The sequence below is a fragment of the Molossus molossus genome, unplaced genomic scaffold (genome assembly GCF_014108415.1).
Source record: "Molossus molossus isolate mMolMol1 unplaced genomic scaffold, mMolMol1.p scaffold_m16_p_10, whole genome shotgun sequence".
NCBI lineage: Eukaryota > Metazoa > Chordata > Mammalia > Chiroptera > Molossidae > Molossus > Molossus molossus.
In genome coordinates, this window is record NW_023425345.1 from 75,349,078 (window position 1) to 75,372,350 (window position 23,273).

Sequence of the window (23,273 nt, forward strand, 5' to 3'; positions counted from 1 at the left end):
GGGAAAACAAGATTGTACCTATTCCATAAGGTTATGAGAATGAACTACCTAACACACAGTTCCAAATGAGTTCATTAGTCATTACTGTTACCCCAATTTACCACCTTACTTTTTTCACCAAAGAATTCTATTTTTTCCCCAATTTTTATTAATTTATTTTTCTTACAGATGTTTCTCCTTTCTCCCTCTAGACACCCTCCTTATTCTTAACTGCTTTGAGTAAAGAATGAATGAACCCTGCTAATTGGATCTGGTCAGAGTCGGTTAGGAAGAGAAAACTGTATTTATGGTCATGAGGAGTAATGGGTACTTGCCAAATACCAGAAAGCAGAGTCAGGCATAACTTCTGAGACAGAAAGGATCTCCACCTCCTGGTTTCCTCCCCAAGGGGGTCCCAGAAGGCATTTAATTCAATGAATGGGGAAGACTACCACCTAGTGGTAGAATCTGGAATTTTCGCTTCTTGGAAGTGGGACTAAAAGCCTTTTTTTGTTCTTTTTTCTTTTTCTTTTGCATACTTCACATATTTTCACTGTAGCTTTCTAGTCCAAGAAGTTTTGCATCATAATGCATTCGGTCTTGTTCCTCTCTACCTAGACCCAGTCCCGAGGAGGGGAGCCTTGCTGTCTTTACGGAAGATGAGTTGGGAGAGATCTAGACATTTAGCTCTTTCCTCAATTCCAATACTGGCTAACCAGGGTTTGGGGCCCCGCCCACTGTCCTGGTCTCCCTGGCAACTGTCTTCCTGCCACGGGTGCCGCTCTTCCTGCGTTACCCAAGCAACCTTCAGGCCCGCCTCCTTCAAGGTCCTGACAGGTTCATAGAAAATGTGGGTTGGGGCCCAAGGGAGACATTGAGGTTTGAAGAGTGTGAACTGCCTGAAAGGTTTCAGAGGGAGGGAATGCGCTTTCAGGAGCTGCTGCAGGAAAGACGAGCTTGTGTAGCCTCGGGTAGAGCGTCCGTTACATCCTCAGGAAGAGGTCCTGAAGGTCCTGGGCTCCAGTCACCAGAGTTCAGACCAGAGACACCTGGGCCACTCTCAGAGCTGATCCCAGAACTGGGAACCACCGTGAGGAGAAGGGATTCCTGCTTTCCTTAATCCTTATCACACAGGCCACCCCCAACACCCAAACTGCCTTGTTCTTCAGAGCGGGGCTCAGTGGGGAGTAACTCAGAATCCCTAGTTTTCTCTTCTCCGTGTTTCCTCCTAAAGGCCCTACCTATTTTTAGGGTTAGTGGACTCATTCCCAGCACAGCAGTTCTTTCCAAGGAAGGGATGAGCATGGTCACTGAGAAACAGCTGAGGGAAGGGGGGCTTCCCTACAAGGCTTGCTCTCCCCTGCCCCCCAGCATAAACCTCTGAGAGTGTGGTGGTATGGGGTTGACTATTCTGGGCTGGGGATGGTCTTTTGGTGGAACGGACCTCTTCCAGGCCTCTGCCCACAAACCCTGACCCCCCCCCCCCGCCCCCCGGACCTCACTGTAATTACCATCCTCTCCACACCACATTCTAAACCCTATAATTATACTGCTTGGATCCACCCTGTTACCAAGGCCCTTGAAGAAAAGTTGGAGGTTGGGACCAGGAAGCCAAAGAGTCTGAATTTGGGGGAGTGGTGGGGTACAAGTGGGGAACTCTGAGAATTATTTCCAGTCACATCTTCTTTTGACTCTGGCCTCCAAGAAGATATGCCCACCCCCATCACTTTCCACTTACCCTCTTAGGATAGGCCCAGCCATCCAATTCTTTCCTGCCTTCACTCTCCTCTGCCCAGGCCTTCCCACATCTGCTTGTCTTTCTCACCTACTGCTTCCTCTCCAGGCCTCTGCTGGTGTGCTGCTTGGGGGCATCAGCCAAAGTTGGCCCCATTGACCAGCTATGCTGCTGGCAGCAGGCACCACTATTCTAGCTGCTGGTCAAGAAAAGAAAGGGTGGCCCTGGCCGGTGTGGCACAGTGGTTTGAGCATTTGATTTCTGGTCAAGGGTGTGTACCTGGCTTGCAGGTTCAATCACTGGCCCTGGTTGGGATGCAGTCGGGAGACAGTCAATATGTCTCTCTCACATGGATGTTTCAATCTCTGTCTCCCCCTTCCTCCCTTTCACTCTGTAAAAATCAATGGAAAAAATACCCTTAGGTGAGGATTAACGAAAGAAAGAAAGAAAGAAAGAAAGAAAGAAAGAAAGAAAGAAAGAGAAAGAGAGAAAAAAAGAGAGAAAGTGAGAAAGAAAGAGAGAAAGAAAGAAAGAAAGAAAGAAAGAAAGAAAGAAAGAAAGAAAGAGAGAAACGGAAAGGTCTGAGTACAATGTCTACTTCTTCAAAGACTTCAAAACACTGGCAGATGTGCTGACACCAGAGGTGACAAAGCATGAGCTGGGCTGCCAGGTGAGGAGAACTGTTGAGAAGCAGAGGAGAGCTGGTGATAGGAATATTCAAAGGGAATTCAATCTCCAGAACAGGGCACAGGGCAGTGATGGTCAAGGTTGTTGCCAGATGAGGGGTGTGTATGTGACCCTCATCCATTCAAATCCTGCCTCTTCTCCCCATTCCTAGTTCCTTAAGCTGCAAACCACACTCATGAGGAGGAGTCCAACCAGTTGAGAAGAGCCTGAATGAATGCCCAATCAAGGCCTGCAATGCCCTCTTACACCCCTCTACCCCTACCTGTGCTAAGTGGCCCCCATCATATAGGGTTTCTCTGCCATAGCCCTCACCACACTGCATTTGAAAAATGTATTTTTTTCCTTTATTGATTTGAGAGAGAGGAAGTGAGAGGGAGACAGAGAAACATCCACTGGCTGCCTCCTGCATGCCCCCCACTGGGGATTGGGCCCACAACCTGGGCATGTGCCCTGACTGGGAATCAAACCAGCGACCTTTTTTTTTTTTGGTACACGCCCCTAGCAGGAACCGAACCCGGGACTCTCTGGTCTGCAGGCCGACACTCCAACCGCTGAGCCAAACTGGCCAGGGCAGAACTGACAACCTCCTGGTGCATGGGTCGATGCTCAGCCACTGAGCCACACCAGCCAGACACCACACTGCGTTTAAAAATATGTGCCTACAATTGTAATCACCTTAAAGGCAGGGCCATGCCTTACTCATATCTGTATAGTCTCACTGCCTGGCATGTTTAGGCTTTCAATAAACAGGTAGATGAATGAATGAATAAATGAATGAGTGAGTGAATGAATGCATTCTTCCTCAGCTCCTAGTTAGGCAGAAGTGCTGTTCCTCTCAGCCCCAAGAAACAGAAATCCGAGGTAACCACCCTGCTCCAGCATTGCCTCTTTCTTATTTTTCCGATGTTCATCTCTGCTCCATCCCAGGAGAAATCTTAGTTGTGTGGGTCTGTGACTCTCAGTGGAGACTGCTGTGTTCCTGATCCAGTCCTGGACCAGAACCACACAGCAGCTGAGCTCCTGGTCCCAGCGGAACACTAGGAGGCCACGGACTGGAGCTGCCCACCCTACTCAGTCATCAGCAGGGCATCTAGATTGACTTCGTTGGTAATGGTGACAATGGCTGGGAGGTGGCTGGGACAGGATCCAGGCAAAGGCAGGGAGAACAAGGGGCAAGCAGTCATGGGCTGGAGGCCCAAGGAGTAGGGAAAGGGAAAGGGCAAGAAGGGAGGTAGAGCACTGAGGATGGAGCCTGGCAATGTGGGGCAGTGCCTGGTGAGGCTGGAACAGGAGCTTGAACTGGGGCTCTGGGATGGGCCAAGTTGGGTAGGAGGGGCCAGAGGAGGCCAAATTGTCCCTTTCAACCCTTTCCTGGGCAAGCTTAAGAGGGTGTGTGTGGAGTCTAGATATTTCTCAAAGCAAAATCATTTTAATTCTCATGAGTCTAAAAACAGGGCATGATAAAGCCTTTCTCCTCCTCCTCCTCCTCCTCCCTCCTCTTCCTCCTCCTCCTCCTCCTCCCCCTCCTCCTCCTCCCCTCCTCCTCCTCCCCCTCCTCTCTCTCTCTCTCTTCTTCTCCTTCTCCTTCCTCCTCCTCCTCTTTCCTCCTCCTCCTCCTCCTTCTTCCTCTCTCTCTCTCTCTCTCTCTCTCTCTCTCTCTCTCTCTCGTTAATTCTCACCAGAGGATATTTTCCCATGGATTTTTAGGTGGAATGGAAGGGAGGGAGTCAGAGAGAGAGAGAGAAACATCCATGTGAAAGAGACACATTGATTGGTTGCCTCCTGAACGTGCCCTGACGAGGGCCAGGGATCAAACCTGCAACCTAGGTACATGCCCTTGGCTGGGAACCGAACCTGAGACCCTTCAGTCTGTAGGATGATGCTCTAACAGCCAGGGCAGCTTTTATTATTCTTAAGGTAACAAAACTGATCCCTTCATTTCTTCTGTGATCCTCCTGTGAAATGAGAGGAGTAGCTTTTCTTCTGCCTGACTGAGGCTCAGGAAGGTTTAGCAAAGTCACCCCAGCTGCACGCGTGAGGGCAGAACCTATTTCACACCAGGGCGCTGACCTCACAGCGCTTCTTGCTTGTGGTGTGCGTGGTGCACTCAGCACTGGAGTTTGTGTGTCAAGACCCTGGTTCTTTCCTTCTGATTGTGGCTTAATTTTTCCAAGCTTAACTTTTCTTGAAGCAAGAATGTAAGGTGACTTTGGCAATGATGATGTTCTCCTGGGTACCATGGTGGAGTTAGTGACCTAGTCTTGCCCAGACAGCTGGAGGATGTCAGAGCTGGCCACCACAGTGACTCCACCAAGCAGTACCTCAGTGGTGCCGTCCCCAGAGAGCTTGTGTGGGGTATCTTCCTCTCTGGGCTGCTCTCAGCCCTGGTGCTCATTGAGGTCGATCACTGACTCTCTGGGGGCTATGCTGGGTGGTCCATGGACCTTTCTACCAGCAGGACTTGCAGAGCCATAAGTTTTTTATCTGACCCTGCAGTCTGTGGCTGCCATCAAGCACCCATGCTTCCTCATATACAAAACTGGGTACTGCAGATTTAAATCTCAGGCCCCTAATTCAGCCACCATCCTTCCTACCCTCCTCCCAGTGAGATGGCCTTCATGCAGATGCAGCCTTCGCTTCCTTTTTTGTCCCATTCTGGTCTCCTTCTCTTCCTTCTCCTTACCCTTGTCCCTTATGTCTATGTTCCCCTCTCATATCCCCCAACTTCTCCGTGTCTTTCACCCTCCTCTATTCTCTCCGCGGTCTCTTCATCCCTCTCCCAACTCTCCTCAGTCCGTCTCTTTTCTCCTTTCCTTTCCCATGCCACCTACCCCCACTCAGTCTCTGCAGGTGGCAGTTCTGAATTCACAAGCCTATCTTATTAGAGCACCTGTGAAAGATTCTTTGGGAACAACTGAGTCTCATTTCTGAGCAGGCCTTCTCCTAGTGGGGTCTAGGCAGGGGGCCCATGGCCCTGCTGAGTGCAGAGGAGAAGCTGTCTGGGCTCCTTGTATGGACGTGGGCTTCAGGAGGCCTGGGGCACTGACCACAAGCTGCTTTGCATTGCACTGGCTCTGGTCGATGCTGATGTGCTCTCAGATGGTACCACCTTCACTTGGGACACCTGTAGCCACCATGCCCTGCTGCTGGCCTGGTGTGGAGGGATGGCAGAGCTGGAGGGCAGTCTGGCTCTCCTGTGTGGGGAGGGAAAAGGGTACCTCTCTGAGCAATCTGGGACTCTTCCTACGTCCTCTCCCCCTCCCGTAGGTATGCAGTCACCCAGTCCTTTAATTTGCCTCTAAAATGCCCCCTCGGGCTTCCCTCCTCTCTGTGGTTCCAGCCTTCATCAACTTTCGATGGGACCATGGGTGGCAGTGATGTCCCAGCTGTCTTCCAGAACACCTCACATCCATTCCTCCTCATTTCAGTGTAGGACCAATGCCAAGGTAGTTCCCTCTCCAGGTAACTCCCCACCACTCCCCGTTGCCTTTAGAACATACCCAGCATAGCCGGCTATGTTCTCAATAGTCTTGTCACCGAGATGGTTTTCTTCATGCTTCACCTCGTGTTTTGTGAAGTATCCCAAAGCAAATTGAAGATATGATGTTTCTCCCTTGAATATTTTAGTATGCATCTTTAAAAAAATAATTTTCCTACATAATCATACTATCATCACAGCTAACAAATATATTTTCTCATGTCTAATTCTCAGTTCATATTCATAATTCTTCCAGTTGTTCCCAAAATATCTTTCAGTTTGTTCAAAGATTCAATCAAAGACTAAGCATTATATTTGGTTGTTATGTCTAAAATTTCTTTAAAAAATTATTTTTCTTTTTTATTGACTTTTAGAGAGAGAGGAGGGGAGAGGGAAAGAGAGATGGAAACATCAATGAGAGAGAACATCGATTGGCCACCTCCTGCATGCCCCCCACTGGGGATTTGGCCCACAACCTAGGTATGTGCTCTGACAGGGAATCAAACCGGTGACCTCTTGGCGACACTCAACCACTGAGCCACATGGGCCAGACTAACGTTTCTTAATCTTGATTCCAGACCACCTTCCCTCCTGTCCATCTTTAAAAAGAAATCATTAAAAATTAAAAAAAAAATTTCAAATACAATTGACATACATTATAGTAGTTTCAGTGATTAAATATTATATAACTTATTAAGTAATCATCCTGATAAATCTCATACCCATCTGGCACTATAAGTAGTTATTAGAATCTTGTTCATTATATTTCCTATGCTCTATTTACATCCCCATGACTATTCTGTAACAATTTGTACTTTTCTTTTTGTTAATCTTCATCTGACAATATTTTTCCATTGATTTTTAGACAGTGTGGAAGGGAGGGAAGGGGAGAGAAACATTGATGTGAGAGAGACATATTGACTGGTTGCCTCCTGCATGACTCCGACCAGGGCCAGGATCAACCCTGCAACCCAGGTACATGCCCTTGACCAGGAACTGAACCCTTGATCCTTTGGTCTGGTCTGAAGGCCAGAAATGCTCTAACCACCGATCAACTGGCCAGGGCCCCCTCCTCTCCATCCTTCTTGAGGCCTTTGAGCCACCCAATCCTAATGTGCCACTGAGTTATAAACTAACTCTTTTTTTTTTTTTTTTTTTACACTTGGCCCTGTCCTTGTCCCTGGAGCTGAGAGCTTGCTCCTTCTCTAAAGTCACTTTGGAGAGCACCACCCACCTCTGTGAAATACTCTTTTTCTTTTTCCTCCCTGGGCTGAGGCATCAGTTGTCCCTCCTTCTGAGTTCACCCAGCTGCCACCAGAGTTTTCTGCCTCTGTTGACAGTGTGGGCTGGGCTCTGCCTGCGGGTAGAGGGCAGGGCTACTGTCTTCCTCACCTCGCTGTCCTCCCACCCCTATGCCTAGCACATGCTTAGCATCTAAAGGCAGCACAATAAGAAAAACCAACCCTTGAATACTCCTTTCTTCAAACCTCCTCCACAGCCTGCCTGCTGTGGTAACTGGGGAGAAAGGTCCGGAATGGAAGGTTGTGATCCTGGAGACTGGTGCCCAGCTCAGCCCAGATCTCCGTCCCTTTGTTCTTAGTTTCCTTCCTTTCTGTGTACACACACTAAGACTCAGAAAGTGGTTCTTGAGGCAGAACCCTAGGAACCTGAGGGGAGGGGCCCAGGCTGAGGAAATGGCAATGTATCGGCTGGTTCTGTCCTTGGCCTGTTCACACAATTCTTCTGGGGACCCCATGGCATAGATGGGAGGGAGGCAGCTTGGGCCTGCCTCTTCTCCTTCTAGCCCTCACCTGGCTTTGCCCTGTAGGATGAGAGGGCTGTCTGCTAGGATGGGATGGGGAAATCTACGGGATATGCCATGCCCGCCTTAGTGTCCACCCCCACACCTCTACCACGACAGGATCATCAGGAGTGCTGGGAACACAGACCTTGCCAGTCCTTTCCCAGAGGGAGGGATCGACTCTGAAGAATCAGACTGGGCTGTGCGGGATGGCCCGGAGAAGGGTTTCCTCCCCTTCTCAGCCCACTACTCAGAAGCCCTGGAAAACGGGAGCCCTAGGAGGGACTGACGGAGGAGAACAGGCACACTGGCTCTAGAATGTTGGGGGACTCCCAGGACGTGAGGCTCGGACCTTCTGGAAGTGTTTATTCTGGCCCCAGCCGATCCCAGGGAGCCCCCGCACTCTGAGTTGGGGTGGAGTGGGGCTTGGACAGACGTGAAGCCCTTCCTTGGAAGGGGGTGGGCTCTGGGTGGAGGACAAGGAGGCCTCTGGCCGACCATCCCGTCGCCTTGCCTCGGCTCCGCTGCCTGGCCAGGGCGCTCACCGGTGCCCTGGCGCTCACACGTCTGCTCCCCTGAGCCAGCGGCGCCCCGTCGCGCTCTCCTACCCCCGTTGGCACGGCGCTGGGGGCGCCAGAAGAGCCCTAGGCGCCCCGAGGTCCTGCTCCCGGAGCCCGCCCTCGGCTAGGGGTGGGCATCGTCTTCCAGGTCGGGTCCACGTGGCCCTGCCCCAGCGTGGGGCTTGGCCCTCCCCCGGTGGCCGGGTGACTCAGGCCGCAGCTGTTCCCGCGTCACATGAGGGAGGCGGGCGGCCGCGGCGGGGGAGGGGGCTGGGCGGGAGGCGGGGCGGGGCCGCGCGGCGGGCGGGGCGGCGTGGCGTGGGGGGCGCAGCTAGAGAGCCCTGGAGCGGCGGCGGGAGAGGAGCGCGAGCCTCCAGGACCAGGTGGGGCGCAGGGCCCGGGCCGCTGCGGGGGCGGGGGGCTCGGCGGCCGCCCCCTGCTCCAGGTTCGCCCCGGTCTCCGAAGACCCGCCGCGCTCCCGGCCGCTCCGAGGCTCTGGCAACTTTGAAAAGTTCCAGAGGCCCGGGCGGAGCGGGGTGCGGTGGGGGTGCGGCCGCACCTAGTTTTTGGGGTGGTCAGAGCGCAGGGAAAGTGACCGGCGGTCGGGTTTGGGTGGGGACCGTGTTCGGAGCGGTCTGGTGGGGAGGGGGTGCTGAAAGCCTGGGGCAGGCGGCGGAAGGTGGGCGGCGGGCTCCCTCCCTGTCCGCGCCCTCGGCTCAGTCCCGGCTGCGCGGCCGTCGCCCCCACCCCTCTCGGGCAGGGAGAAGAGGGGCCTGGGAGACGTGGATCTGTCCGCGGGTTTCCGGGTGGGCGGGGCCGGGAATGGGGCCGTGCAAGGAAGGCTGCGAGGGCCGGCAGGGAGCCCGAAACCGAGGGCCCCCTCGGCCGGTTCTAATCCCCCTGCCCGCCCCTCTGTCCCAGGTCCGGCAGCCATGGCGGTGGAAGGAGGAATGAAATGTGTCAAGATCTTGCACTACGTTTTTCTGCTGGCCTTTTGCGTAAGTGGGGTGGGGAGATGAAGGGGGCGCGCTGGCAGGGTGCGGGGAGACCTGGCTTCGGAGTGTGAGGGCTGAGGAACCAAGAATGAAGGCAGCTGGAAACCAGATGTGGAAGGAAAGCCCGGGGAACAGCCGGAGACAGCTCGACCACCTCCTCCAGCAGCCTGCAGGGACCTCTGAGGCTGGTTTGGATGAGAATGGTCAGCTTGGATGCGTAGCTCCCTCACCCTAACCCCTCCTGGCCCTTCCTGTCTGGTGACCCAACCACTTGTGATAGGGGTAGTGGGGCAACCAGCCAACGGCTGATGCTATCGCCATGCCATGGGTGGGGAGGGGCTCTGCTCACCTCAATTTGTTCCTGCCCTGGGCTCCCAACTTGAGAGGCCACTGCTTGTCCAGGGAGGGGCACACCACTCTTAAAAATTTTATTTATTGATTTGAGGGGGGTGGGGAGGGACAGAGAGAAATATCTATTTGTTGTTCCACTTATTTATACATTTATTAGATTCTTGTATGAGCCCTGACCAGGGATCACTGGCAACCATGGTGTATAAGAGGACGCTCTCAGCAACTGAGTACTGGGCTAAGGCATGAGGCACACCAGTCTTTACCCCTTCTCCTCTCTGGCCTAGCTAGCCCAAGGAACCCTATTCACAGCTGATGGGGAAGAGTTGGGCATGGAGGGTAGTGAGAGGGCAGTTCTAGGAGCCCAAGAGGCCCCTAGGAAGCACTACTTAAAAAAAAAACACACCACATATTTATTTATTTAAGAGAGGAAATGAGAGATAGAAACATTGATGAGAGAAACATCAATCAGCTGATCAGCTGCCTCCTGCACGCCCCCCACTAGGGATCCAGCCTGCAACCTGGGCATGTGCCCTGACCTGGAATCGAACTAGGACCTCTCAATCCACTGGAGGATGCTCAATCCACTGAGCCACACTGACAAGGCAGCACTAGTTTCTTTCTTTCGTTCTTTTTTTTTGGTATGTGCCCCTAGCAGGAACTGAACTCAGGACTCTCTGGTCCGCAGGCCTATGCTCCAGCCGCTGAGCCAAACCGGCCAGGGCAGCACTAGGTTTTTTTTTTTTTTTTTTTAATGTTTAAAAAATTGATTTTCTAGAGAGAGGAAGGGAGAGGGAGAGAGAGAGAGAGAGTGGATATGAGAGTTGCCTCCTGCACACTTCCACCAGGGATTGCGCCCACAACCCTGGCATGTGTCCCGACTGGGAATCAAACGGTCAACCTCCTGGTGAACAGGATGATGTCCAACCAACTGAGTTACACTGGCCAGGGAGGAAGCACTGCTCTTGGTTAGGAATATGTGCCCTGAGGTCAAGGCTTTCTGGGAACTTCTCTTTTTGCATTTGATTAAACTGTGGGCAAGGATGGGTCATCCTCCTTCCCCACATTCAAGTTTGTGGGGGAGGAAGATGACCCATCCTTGCTCACAAGCTCACAAGGATGGGTCTCTTCAGGATGGTGAGAATCTGTCTCTTCAGGATGGTGTTAAATTTGTCTCCTGGGTGCACCCACTGCCCTCCACAACGGGTTGTGGGTCTTGCCTAACCCTTACCTGTTCTCTTCGCAGGCCTGTGCAGTAGGACTGATCGCTGTGGGTGTAGGAGCCCACTATGTCCTGAGTCAGACTATCAGCCAGGGGGCCACTCCTGGCTCCATGTTGCCTGTGGTCATCATTGCAGTAGGTGCCTTCCTCTTCCTGGTGGCCATTGTGGGCTGCTGTGGGGCCTGCAAGGAGAACTACTGTCTTATGATCACGGTGAGTGGACTGTGAGGCCATTGTGGTTCGTGGGACTTCTGGAAGGTAACTTCTGTGGAGGGGCCTCAGGAGGTGGGTAGGTGAGGAAAACCTTTGTGAGTGTTCCAGAGACTGGCTGGGCCACAGTAGGCCCCTCTCACCGAGACTCCAAACCTGACTCCTGTTCTTTGTGTCTGCAGTTTGTCATTTTCCTGTCTCTCATCGTGCTGGTGGAGGTGGCTGCAGCCATTGCTGCGTATGTGTTTAGAGACAAGGTAAGCAAGGAATAAGGGCAGGACCTTGCCTCAGAGGCCTGGCTGCTCTGGGATCCAGGGACCCTGAATTCTGACCTCAACTTCCCTACTCCCAGGTGATGTCAGAATTTAATAAGGACTTCCGGCAGCAGATGAAGAATTATCCCAAACAGAACCAGACAGCTTTTATCCTGGACAAGATGCAGAAAAATGTGAGTGGGGTTGCTGGGAGCAGGGGTAGTGGAGGAAGATTCTCATCTCCATATTAAAGATGGAGGTTCACTTAACCTCCCCCATCTCTCTCTTCTCCTTCAGTTCAGGTGCTGCGGGGCGGCTAACTACACGGATTGGGAGACCATGTCTATTGAGCCCAAGGGCCGTGTCCCTGACTCCTGCTGTGTTAATGTCACTCAGGGCTGTGGGATTAATTTCAATGTGAAGGAAATCCATACGGAGGTAGGGAGGAGGCTGAGATGGGGGGACTTGGGAAATGTTTCAAGAGGTGAGAGGAACCAGGGATGGAGGTGGAGAGGGTTGGGGCTCTGAGAAGTTGGGGATCAGGAATGGGGAGGGGATCCGGGAATGCTAGGGGTGAGGTGAAAGGCACAGAGGGCGGCAGGCAGATGGACATGGGGAGGTGGGTGGGGAGTTTCTGATGGTGTTCTTGCCCTGTTTGTCTGCTGCCCTTCAGGGCTGTGTAGAGAAGATTGGAGTCTGGCTGAGGAGCAACGTGCTGGTGGTGGCCGCAGCAGCCCTGGGCATTGCCTTTGTGGAGGTGAGAGGCATGCTTAGGGCTCATTCAGGGCATCTGGGAGTAAAGGCAGTGGACAGGAGGGTTCTGAGGAGAAAAGCCCTGGGTATGGTTAGGGTCTCTTGGGTGGTTGGGTGTACCTTGCCTGTCTGACTCATCTCATCTCACCCCCCACCCCCTTCTAGGTCCTGGGAATTATCTTTGCCTGCTGCCTTGTGAAGAGTATCCAAAGTGGCTATGAAGTGATGTAGGGAATCTGGTCTCTTTAGCCCCTCATTGAGGAGAGGGTGGGGGGTAGTATACTCCACATTTTTCAATTAAACGGATTATTTTTTCAGACCGAAAAGACAGTCCGTCTTGAATGATACTTTATCCCTTTTCTGTCATCAATATTCCTGTACTCTGGGACCCCTTCTTCTATTTGCACCTCCAGGAAAGAAAGGCCTACTTTGGGGGGTGTTGGAAAGGTATTGGTGGGCTGGCTATGGAAGTGGGGTTTGGGAGGAGGCTGTGGCCCACTGCTCTCATCTCCTAGTTGTGTGCGGCCAGGCTCAGTGCTGCAAACTTCATCAATCAAAAGGATTCCCCACAAAGGTCCTCCCTAGGACAGGCCAGCCCACGTCTATCATGGACATCTCCTAGGCCTTCTGCCCTACTTAGGGCCCAGCAACTCCCCAACCCAGGGGCTTGGCTCCTTTCAGGGTGGTGATAAGTTGCTCTGACATTTGTGTGGCCAGTGTCATCCATCCTGACTTAGATAAGAGAATTTAAGTGGGTACTACCTTTTTTTCCATGGAAACCACCCAGACTGGCCCTGACCCCTCCTTACCACCTTCCCTTGCCCCCCAAGAGAAATAATATAAGGGCCATTCCCACTCCAAACAATGAATTATTACTTCATACAGAAAATAAAGGAAACGTCCAGTGGTGCCCCCTGGTGGCCATTTAGGTGCAGCGTTAAAGACTACATAGAGACGCAAGACAGCTCCCTTTAAGAACTCCAGTGGTGCTAGTTGTGTTGCAGCCACTGAACAGGCTAGAGACCCTGGGTAATGTAAGTGAAGGGTAGTTAGCATTTATATGGAGAACCCTCACTCTGGCCAGTTTTGCTCCAGCAGTTAGAGCACCAGCGCGCAGACCGAAGGGTCACGGGTTCGTATTCCCAGTCAACTCACAATCAAGGGCACATACCTGGGTTGCAGGTTCAATCCCCCACAGGGTCGAATGATGTGTCTCTTTCACAATCTTTGGATGAGGATTAGTAACAACAAAAACGGAGCACCTTCATTTCTGCACACCTACTTTTTTTTTTTTCTAAACACATTTATTGTGTGCCTATTTTGTGCCAGGCACCAGACAGTACCAGGGGTGGGGACAGAAATAAAGTTCTTGTACTTGAAGAACAACCTCTTGCTGGAAGGCTGGATTCAGCAGACTGCCTGGGCAGGCTTGGGAAGGACCCAGGTGAGAACAGCATCCACCAGGCTGGCTGGCAGGTAGGAGGCTGGCAGCCAGAGCAGCTTGGCATCCCAGCCTGGGCTGTAGCGGGTTCTGGGGTGACGAGCAGTCAGGGCATGCTCCAGGCACCTGCTCACCTTGGTTAGGTCTGAGTCACAGATCAGGTTCATGCCACGCTGCTGCACTTTCAGGTCTGTAGCCCAGTGGGTGGTTGTAATCAGTGCCCTTGTCCCCCTCTAGCCCATCTCAGGCCCTCTTCTGGGTCCTGGGGCTTGTTGCCCAGCAGAGATGAGAGGAATCCTTAGTCCCATTCCTTTTGGGGAATGGGCAGGCTCCACATGGCCTGGGTGTTCTATAGCATCCCATTCACCCTCACCCACTTCCTGACTGCCCTGCCTACTTCCTCCCAGCAGGCTGGTGCAGGACTGACATTTCTGGCACTCTCATTTCCTCTTATGTGGGCCCAGCTACTCACACTTAGTAAGGAAGGCATCTCCATAGTGTGCTTGTGTGGCTGGAGGCAGCCGTGCCCAGCAGGCCTGCAGGGCATTCTCCAAACTCTCCAGATTTGTCACAGGGGTTCGGAAGAAGCCAGGCTCCACGATGGAGACTTGTACTCCGAAAGGAGCCATGTCCCGCCTGGAGTGGGGGCAGAGGGAGGTTTCTGGGTTCTTGCCCTTATAGACAGAGGATGTTCAGGGACATGGGTGGGAGGCTAAGGTGGGAAAATGATCAGACCAGGGACAAGGGGTCCTGACAATAAGGGATACGCTGTCACCCTGAGATGAGAGGCAAAGGGGGACAGAGGAAAGGAGGTTTGTCTTCCTTTATATTCTCTTCTACGACCTAGAGCAGGGGTCTGGGTCTAGATAGTAAATATTTTTGGTACTGCAGGACCAAAAGTTAACCATTTAAAAGTGTAAAAATCACACTGGTTGGTGATTAGAGCACCAGCCCATGCACCAAAGGGTCTAGGGTTTGATTTCTGGTCGATAGCAAGTACCTGGGTTGGCAGGTTCAGTTTCCAGCTCTGGTTGGGGCACGTGCAGGAGGCATCCAATTCATGTCTCTCAAATCCATGGTTCTCTCTCTCTCCCCCACCTTTCCCTTCCACTCTCTCTAAAAATCAATGGAAAAAATATACTTGGGTGAAGATTAACAACAATAACAAAAAGTAAAAACCATTATTGTCTTATAAACAGCTGGCCAGATCTGGCCTGAGAACCAGTTTGCAACTTCCAGACCTAGAACCCTATTCCCTAGCTCCCAAAACACAGGGTTGAGTCCTGAGTGCTGGATATGAAGGTACAGACTGGTATTTGCTGGGAGGAAAGTGGGGATACATCCAACCACTTGGCCCAGATGCAGAAATCCAAGTATAAAGTATGTGTTTCATGATGTCAATTGGAAAATTGAGAGACAAAAGGATAGGGACAAAAGTCAATATTGAAATTACTCGCTGAGTGATGGTGACAAAGGCAGGCTTCCTTCAGAGGGTGGGCTTGGCTTTGGGGACTTGTACTTCTGCTCAAAATTCAAGCCCTAGCCCTGGCCAGTGTGGCTCAGTTGGTTGGGGTTGTTTTGTGCACTGAAAGGTTGCTGGCTGATTCCGGTCAGGGCACATGCCTGGGTTTTGGACTCGATCCCTGGTAGGGGGTAGGGAGCATGCAGGAGGCAGCTGATTGATGTTTTGTTCACATGGATGTTTCTCTCTCTCCCTCTCCCTTCCTCTTTCTCTAAAAAATATCAATAATAAATCTTTAAAAAAAAATATATTCACGTCCTGCTCCCATGTTGTCCTTGTCAAGTCTCCACTGTGCTCTCATGGGACTTTGAACATTACTGTTTGAAGATGAGGGGCAAGAGCCCGGCTGGTGGGGCTCAGTGGTTGAGGTTGCTGGTTCGATTCCCAGTCAGGGCACATGCCCAGCTTGTGAGCCTGATCCCCAGTGGGGGGCATGCAGGAGGCGGCCAATCGATGTTTCTACCCCCCTCTCTCTCCCTACTTGTCTCTCCCTCTCCATTCCTCTCCCTTTCTAAAATCAATAAAGAAAAATAAAATAAAGATGAGGGGCAGGAGAATAGAATGACCAGGCTTGGTAGGCGAGCAGACAGTTCCAATGGTCTTGGGTAAGTTATGTCTCTAAGGGTGTTAATACCTACCCTGATGGGGTTGCCAGGAGAATTAATGAGAATATTATGTAAAGGTACCAGCTCCTCATAATAGTTATTAATAACACTAATAATAATGATAGCAGGCTTTTTTGGGGCATTTTCTTTTTTTAAATCCTCACCTGAGGACATTTTTTGCATTAATTTTCAGATAGAGCAGGAGGGAGAGAGGGAGAAAGAGAGAGAAACATTGATGTGAGAGGGACACATCGATTGGTTGCCACTCACACGATCCCAACCGGGGCTGGAGACAAACCGCATCCGAGGCATGTGCCCTTAGTGGGAACCAAACCTGGGACTCTCTGGTCTGCGAGCCAATGCTCTAACCGCTAAGCCAAACTGGCCAGGGCTTGGGGCATTTTCTATGTGCCAGGTATTTTTGGGGCTTTACACATACCTCATTTCACTCACAACACCCAAGAGGGCAGTCTTCTCGTCCTGATTTAACAGATGAGGAATAAACTGGAGTAAAGAGAACTAACCTATTAAGGTCACAAAGCTTGAATGAGAAGCTGGGATTTGAATCCATGAAGTCAAGCCCTAAACTACCTCCTCTGAAGTATTCCATTTCCATTACATGTTTTAATCATCTCTGCAGGGCAGACACAAACTCTTTTGTGAGTGGGCTGGGAACCCAGGGACCTGCCCCCTCACCTTAAGCTGTCCGAGAAGGCTTCCAGGCCAAACTTGGAGACACAGTAGCCCCCACCAATGGCTGCCAGGCGACCCAGGACGCTGGTGATGTTGATCACCCGGCCCCGGGCCTGCTGCAGTAAAGGTAGCAGGGCAAGAGTGACCTCGATGGGACCCAGTGTGTTTACATTCAGCACCCGATGGAAGTCATCCCGAGTCAGCCACGGTGTGGGCCCAATGATACCAGCCACACCAGCATTATTCACCAGACCAAAAAGCCCTGTGGGGAGGTGAGACACACTGAGGGTAGTTGAGGCATTGCAATGGCCCCTCTCCTTCCTGGGAGGACCTGAGTACTGCTCCTTCCCCTCACAGTCCCTCTGGTTCCCACAGCCCCTGCGAGTGAACACCCTACACCATGTTCCCAGTGGCCCCAGCCATACTCACCCGTTTCCCCAACATATGTTTCTACCCATTTGGCTGCCCGCTGGACACTCTGGGGATCAGTGACATCCAGTAGGGTGGTGTGGAGGCGGGAGGAGGCTACCCGCTGTAGGTCCTCTGCCCCTGAGGGAGTCAGGCAGCTGGCCAGGACTCGGAAGCCTCTCTGATCCAGCCTCAGTGCCAGCAGTCGCCCAAAGCCAGAGTCACAGCCGGTGATGAAGACGAAGGCATCGCTGGGGGGCAGGCTCTGCCGGTCCCTGAGCAACCACAGAGCTGCCCAGAGTAAGATTCCCAGCAACAGAGGCAGCCACATGGTTGGAGGCCAAGTGATGTGCAGGTGGCAGCCAAGGCTGGGCAGGAAAACTTGTGTAGTTTACTCTGGCCCTCAAGCCCTGGCACCTAACAGCCACCCTAGCTGGAAGTCTTAGGTCTGAGCATTTTGAGAAACTACCTGCTTGGCAGATAAATGCAAATTATGCCTCACTAGGCAAAGCAAGGATCTTGGCAGACCCTATATTTGTGGGTAGCTTAATGAAAACCCAGAAGAGCCAGGTCCCGAGTGCAGGAGCAGAAGGATCTTGTTTGCCATCACCTCTTCTCTCTTGCTAAACCAGAGACATCTGAACTCTCTAAATGTAAGCTGGGCCTTGTTTTAGGAAACACATACGGGGCAAAGAGCCCTGCATTTCAGTCCTGGTGGCCCCAAACTTGCTGTGCGATGCTGAGCGTCTCTGAACCTGTTTTCTCATCTGCCAAGTGGGACTAACACCCATCATGCTCACCGGGGAGTTGTGGAGGATCAAAAGGGAGAATGTGTGAGGAAGCACGTTAAAAGTTTAAAGCTTTGAGCTATTAATACACGTAATATCTTACAAGGCTTCCCCTAGCACCCCAGCTCCCAGCACCCTGCTTACCTCCTCTGGGGAAACTTAGCAGGTACTACAACAGAAAATTCTTCTTTGCTCTGTTTGAGAGACTTTGCTCCCAGTCTTCCCACACAAGCTACAGCTAAGGCCAAAGTCTGCAGTGGGTGGACTGGGTGCCAGAGTATTAAGCATATGGGGTGGGGTGGGGGAAGACTGGGAGGTGGAGTCAGGAAAGCTGAATTCTGCTGGTTGACTTCACTGTATTTCATATGCAAGTATGGCACAGGCCAGGCATGCAAAGACCCCCAGGAGGAGGGATCTATCAATATGACAGCTGCCCCTCCCTGTTGGTGACCATGGACCTGTCATTCCTCTTCCTTCCCAGCCCCTGAAGTGCCCCCATGCCCTAGAGTTAATCTCCCACCTGGTCCAGACTCATGACACGGCTTAGCACCAGGCTGGAAGAGGCCAGGAGCGCGTGGAGAGGCAGCGCGCCAGAGCCGGGACCAGGTCTGTTCCCTGTCTTATTTCTCCTCTGCAGGAAATGGAAGTCCTGAGTTAGGTTGCTTGGGGCAGGGCCCGCACTGGGACCTTCTCTGGGGAGGTATGGGAAACTCCCAACCTCTGCTTACCCAACAGGCACCAGCACCAGGCCTGAGAAGGAAAAGAGAGTTGGGATAATAAGAGGAAGCTAGTTCCACCCTCTATCCAAAAGGTGCCTGTGCCTTAGAAGAACAATTTTTGGCCGTTCCACTCCCACCCCCCAATGCTGAGCTAGTAGTTCCTTAAAATGTACTGCAGAGAAATGGAGGCTTGTGTTTTATTTGTGGCCTGTCAGCCTCCCTTTTGCCCCATGGGAAGGTAGAGGGGTAGGAGCGAGGTAGAGGGGGAGGGAAGAGGGGCTAGGATGGCGGGGCAGACTGCAGCTGTCCTTTGTAGACATATTCCAGGGCGGTGGCAATGGTGCGCATGTCCAGCTCAATGCTCCGAGCCCAGTTCTCCACATCCCCGATTTCCTGGGAAGGGGAGAGGATGGGAGTCCTCAAATCAGGGTGGGTAGCATATGGCTCTAGTGGATGGATGGGGCACTTTCCACCCATCCATCTACAAAGGTCTTTGCTTGGACCCACCAACTACATTTACCTCTTTCTCTAGCCTCTCTGACACTAGGGCCATAGATCAGGTTTCTGGAGCTATCCCTAATTATTCTTTAACCCCAGGCAGGCCTGAGGTGACCCAACTGGTGGTGGCCAGTGGGGGCCCAGGATGGGAATGGTGATGTAAGGAGTGTGGCCCACCTTGAGTGCCTGGTTGAAGTTCTCCACCATCCCAATCCATTGGCCTGTCTGCTTGGCAAATTGAGCAGCCTGAACCTGTAGGGTCTTCACTTCATGGTCCAGCTTTCTCTGGTTCATATAGGCCTGGGCCACACTAGAGTTTGGAGGAAGGAAGAGATCAACTCACGCAACTGGTGGGAGTGGTCTCCAGGACTAATATCCTACTGCAAGAGTGGGAGGCCAGCCCTGGCTGGTTTGGCTCAGTGGTTGGAGCATCGGCTGGCAGACCAGAGAGTCCGGGTTCAGTTCCTGCTAGGCCCTAGTGGCTAGGGGCACGTACCAAAAAAAAAAGAAGGAAAAAAAAAGAGTGGGAAGCCAGCCAGGGGTCAGGCTGGAGACAACCTCATGACTTTGACCATTCTGGGATATGATGCAAACAAGACTAATACATGCAAATGAACCCAGTTCCTTCTTCTCATTCCCAGGATTCCCAGGAGAACCTAGCTGGGAGCTGACTAGAAACATACCATCTCCTACCTCCCAAAGGAGTTCCTGAATTTGGGTGGGGGAAGAGAGGGCTAACCTGGTAGGGGGATATCCCTGAGTAAGAAGCTGGGGAGAAAAAGGGGGTGTGGAGGAAGCTGGGAAAATTCAGCAGCAGGGACACATCTGGCAGCAATTGGAAGCCTAGGGATCTGTGCAAAAAGTTGGGAAGGGAACTTGGGCCGCTCCCTGAATCTGGGGTGGGATGAGAGAACAACCCCCTCCCCAGGAACTCAGGGTCAAGAGAAGATCTCTCAGGGACTGCTTCTTGGCACTCAGTCTCTTTCCCAACCCGTCTCCTTTCACCCACACAAATGAATGAACACACATGCACACTTTCTCCCTTTCTTTGGCTCTATAGTTTTTCTTTTCTCCTTAATCAAGATGCTGGCTACAGTTACTATTACTGCCATGAGGTTGGTATCCTCAATTCTCTGTTCTTCATTCCCCATAACCCTCCTGCAATCATTGTGCAATGACTGTTCTTTCTTATTGGCTGGTGAATCTTTCTCTCCCCACCTCAAAGGTCTAGGTCAGCTGGGAGACTCCACATCCGGTGCCCCCACCCACTGGAATCTGTGGGGGCTGGAGGGGGCACGGGGTTGGAGGGTGGAGAGAGTGGGAAGGACACCTGACAGGGGCTGAGATAGACAGGGCCTTTGTGTTCCTTTCCAGGGAATGAGAGGAGCCGTGGGCAGCAACACAAAACCCTTTCTAATCTGGCTTTGGCTTAGCTGCCCTCTCAACTGAAGTGGGATGGCCCCTTGCAAAGGAAGAAGAGAGAGAGAAGCCTGGGCCAACCTCACAGCAGACCCAGGAGGCACCAATGTGGGAGGCGACAGAGGGGGTAGACCCTGTCCCTTCTCTCTGGGGACAGTAGGGCCACAGTAGGGGGTTGTGTAAGAGCTGAAACAATAAGAATAGGGGGCTCCCAATATCTCAAGATTCCTCTGGGAACTCCTGAAAGCCATTTTTCCTGCTGATCTCCTGCTTTACATATTCATACTGAGTGAAGGGAGTGGCCTGGAGGAAGGGAGATCAGAGGCCCTGACCACAGCCTTATCTTTCCCTGAAACCAGTAATGAAGACAACAGCCCCTGCCTGGATCACTTGGGTGACTCAGTCTCTGGATTCACAACTAAGCTTTTCTCCTTGCTCCGGGGTGGAAGGCATCATACTGCCTCCTTTCTTCCAACAGACAGCCTATCAAATCATCTCTGCATCCTCCTGGGTCACTCAAGGTCAAAAGATAATATTCTTTGCTCCTTCTCAAGTTTTTGGTTGTTATTGGCATTCTGATTTAGGACTGGAGCAGAGGGTGGTCCCTGGAGACCCAGAGGAAGGGCAGAGATAGCCTGGCTTTGCTGTAGCTCCTGGCACAGGTTCTGCCCTCACCCTCACCAGCTGTGCCATCTCTTTCCTGCCAGCTGCTCACCAGGCCTGCCAGAGGCTGGAAGGCGAAGAAGAAGGTAGTAAACTATGGTAAACGAAGGTGCCCTCCCTCCCACCAAAGTGACAGCTGGACTAGGAGGGGTGAAGGGAGGTGGGCAGATGGCACCAAGTTGTGAACATCAGGGAAGTTATTGTGGGGAGGGGGAAATCTGGCTGCTTCTCAAACCTTTGCAGCTGTTCCTCCCTGCCCAATGTTATGAGTCAGAACTGACTCAAACCTCTCTCCATAATCTTAAACTGGGTGGGTGGTTGGGGGGGAGGTAAGGGAATGAGTGGGACATCTCATCTTCAAGAGCAGTCTTCCAGCCAGACCTGGCTTGTGCCTAAACTTGGTCAGGGGTGGGGGCTTCTGGTGTTGATGGGAAGAGGTTCATACCCCACATTGAGGTGATCCACCAAAGCTTCCGTCAGGCATGTCGCTGCAGTGATAGCCTCTCGCCTCCTCTTCTCTGGGGGGAGGGGGGAAAGGTATTGGAGTGGCGACTTGGTTTTTGAGGGGTGGTGATGAAGGTTTCCTACCAATTTATTACTATTCTGCTAGTTGTGGGAACACTGCAACTAATTTCAGAGTGCCAGAGGTGAAAAGGACTTTTTCAAACATAAACACCTTCCATTTTAGAGGTGAGGAAGCTGGTACCCTGAGGGGGGAAGCGACTCACATAGGGGCCCTAACGAGTCGTTGGCAACGACCAGGACTCCTGCCTCCCAGGCAGTCTCTCCCCACTTTCTTGGCCCACAGATCGCTAACTCCAGGACTCCAAGCCCAGGCTCAGGAAACAAGCGCCCCACACACTTTTCGGTGGGTTCTGGACTCCAAGAATCCCACCTTTGTCGGGTCCCCAGCACCCTCCTCCCTTCAAGGAGCATCCCTTCCCACTTTCAGGATGAGAGGCTGCCTGGACCAATCGGCACAGCGTTCCATGAGCAAGGGGCGGGACTAAGGGGCCAGGGAGCCCACGCGTAGGGAGCGTACTGAGGGGCCCAGGAGTGTTGCTAAAGGGACTCGAGCCCGTTGCCGCCGGGCCGGACTTTCCCCAAAGCCCCCAGCTCCCGATGCCCATGCCCACTAGCCCGCGCTCTTCCCTGGATCTGGGCCATTACTCGAGGTCCAGGCTCGGGGCTGAGCTAGGCCGCGGCAGGAGAGGAAACGGAAGACACGATGTCGGCTCACCCTGCAGCTCCTTGCGTTCATTCTGCTTAGCCTGGTGTTCCTTCAGCAGGCGGGACAGCATGGTCGCGTCGGGGTGGGGGCTGGGGGCTGGACACGCCCGGCCCCCTCCGACACCCGGAGCAGAAACGCACTCCTCCGCGCCGGAGAGGCCGGGGTCACGTGACCGCACTGTCACGTGAGGCGGGGACCGCCCCCCTCTTTGAGCCTAGGTTGACAGGTAGTGAATGAAGATCTTGGCTGGGAAGAAAGAGAATAGTAGAGGGTTGGAGGCAAGTGAGCTCTTGTCTTTATTGGGGGTTCACTTTTTGGTGAGTGTTGGAAGACACTTTCTTTAGCACTTATATTGTAGAGCCAATTTTTAAACATTTCTTTTGGCTCTCTGGCTCCCGGGTGTGTGTGTGTGTGCGGGGGCAGGGAGGTTGATGTTGCCAGGCTGTCCATCACGGTTTGGTTGTTGCCGTAGAGAGGCTCCCTAGACTCATTGAAATTCTTTTCCTTTCTTGCCTTTCCTTCCTGGCGGCTCTGGCCGGTTCTTTTCCCTTTAGGAGGGACCACTTTCCTTTCTTTTCCAGCCCTCTGTCTTCTCACCACTGCTGCGGTCCCTCAGCGCTAAGTGATCATTGTAGAGAAGCAGCTTTTAAGGCACCTCAAGTGGCCTCCTAGGGAGCTTTGCTAATTTGACTGGCTCTCTGCAGTAACGTGGAATTCCATCGCTGTCCCTTTGTGGTCAGGCGATGCAAACCCATTTCAATCTTACCGGAAGAATAAATGCTGCTGTCACAGTAAAAAGTATATTATATAACACCTCTCTGAACTAAGAAAAATACTTCTGGGATTAACTCCAACAAGAAAAAATTATAGCCCTGGCCAGTTTGGCTCAGCGGTTAGAGCGTCGGTCTGAGGTCCAGAGAGACCCAGGTTCTGTTCCCGCTAAGGGCAGGTACCTCGGTTGCAGTTTGTCCCCGGCCCTGGTTGGTCGTGCGGGTGGCAGCCACCCGATGTGTCCCTTTCACGTAGATGTTTCTCTCTCTCTCTCTCTCTCCCTCCCACTCAATCTGAACAAAATATGGAAAAAGATGTCCTCAGGTGAGGATAAAAAAAAGAAAAAGAAAAAATTATAAACTTCATCTATATATTCTTGCTATTGCTAGTCTTTCTTGGTGCACCATGGGCATACATGCTGGGCGACTTTGGGCAAATTGCTTACCCATTTTGAATTTGGATTTTCTCCTTAGTAAAATAAGGGGGTTGGATT

At 52.3% G+C, this 23,273-nt stretch overlaps 3 protein-coding genes across 4 annotated transcripts; 1 reads left to right on the forward strand and 2 right to left on the reverse strand.

Annotated features, from left to right (window-relative positions):
• The first annotated feature begins 8,572 nt into the window (after positions 1 to 8,572).
• Positions 8,573 to 12,364, forward strand: CD63 (CD63 molecule). Its single transcript, XM_036252062.1, has 8 exons — positions 8,573 to 8,623; positions 9,162 to 9,238; positions 10,830 to 11,018; positions 11,198 to 11,272; positions 11,368 to 11,463; positions 11,567 to 11,707; positions 11,943 to 12,026; positions 12,188 to 12,364. Exons 2-8 carry the CDS (start codon positions 9,173 to 9,175, stop codon positions 12,251 to 12,253), a joined length of 717 nt encoding a protein of 238 aa, XP_036107955.1. The 5' UTR covers positions 8,573 to 8,623; positions 9,162 to 9,172; the 3' UTR covers positions 12,254 to 12,364.
• An 858-nt stretch (positions 12,365 to 13,222) lies between these two features.
• Positions 13,223 to 17,870, reverse strand: RDH5 (retinol dehydrogenase 5). Of its 2 annotated transcripts, none has more exons than XM_036252258.1 (5): positions 17,624 to 17,870; positions 16,713 to 17,059; positions 16,287 to 16,545; positions 13,936 to 14,099; positions 13,223 to 13,653 (listed from the first exon to the last, which is right to left on the reverse strand). In XM_036252258.1, the coding sequence occupies exons 1-5, from the start codon at positions 17,842 to 17,844 to the stop codon at positions 13,430 to 13,432; spliced, it is 1,215 nt and encodes a 404-aa protein (XP_036108151.1). In that variant the 5' UTR covers positions 17,845 to 17,870; the 3' UTR covers positions 13,223 to 13,429. The 2 variants fall into 2 exon arrangements, with proteins under 2 accessions (XP_036108151.1, XP_036108152.1); XM_036252259.1 differs by having other exon boundaries at positions 13,316 to 13,653; positions 16,713 to 16,966.
• Positions 17,871 to 18,379: 509 nt separating this feature from the next.
• Positions 18,380 to 22,126, reverse strand: BLOC1S1 (biogenesis of lysosomal organelles complex 1 subunit 1). Its single transcript, XM_036252261.1, has 4 exons — positions 22,019 to 22,126; positions 21,224 to 21,296; positions 18,874 to 19,006; positions 18,380 to 18,591 (listed from the first exon to the last, which is right to left on the reverse strand). The coding sequence occupies exons 1-4, from the start codon at positions 22,077 to 22,079 to the stop codon at positions 18,478 to 18,480; spliced, it is 381 nt and encodes a 126-aa protein (XP_036108154.1). The 5' UTR covers positions 22,080 to 22,126; the 3' UTR covers positions 18,380 to 18,477.
• Between the last annotated feature and the right edge of the window lie 1,147 nt (positions 22,127 to 23,273).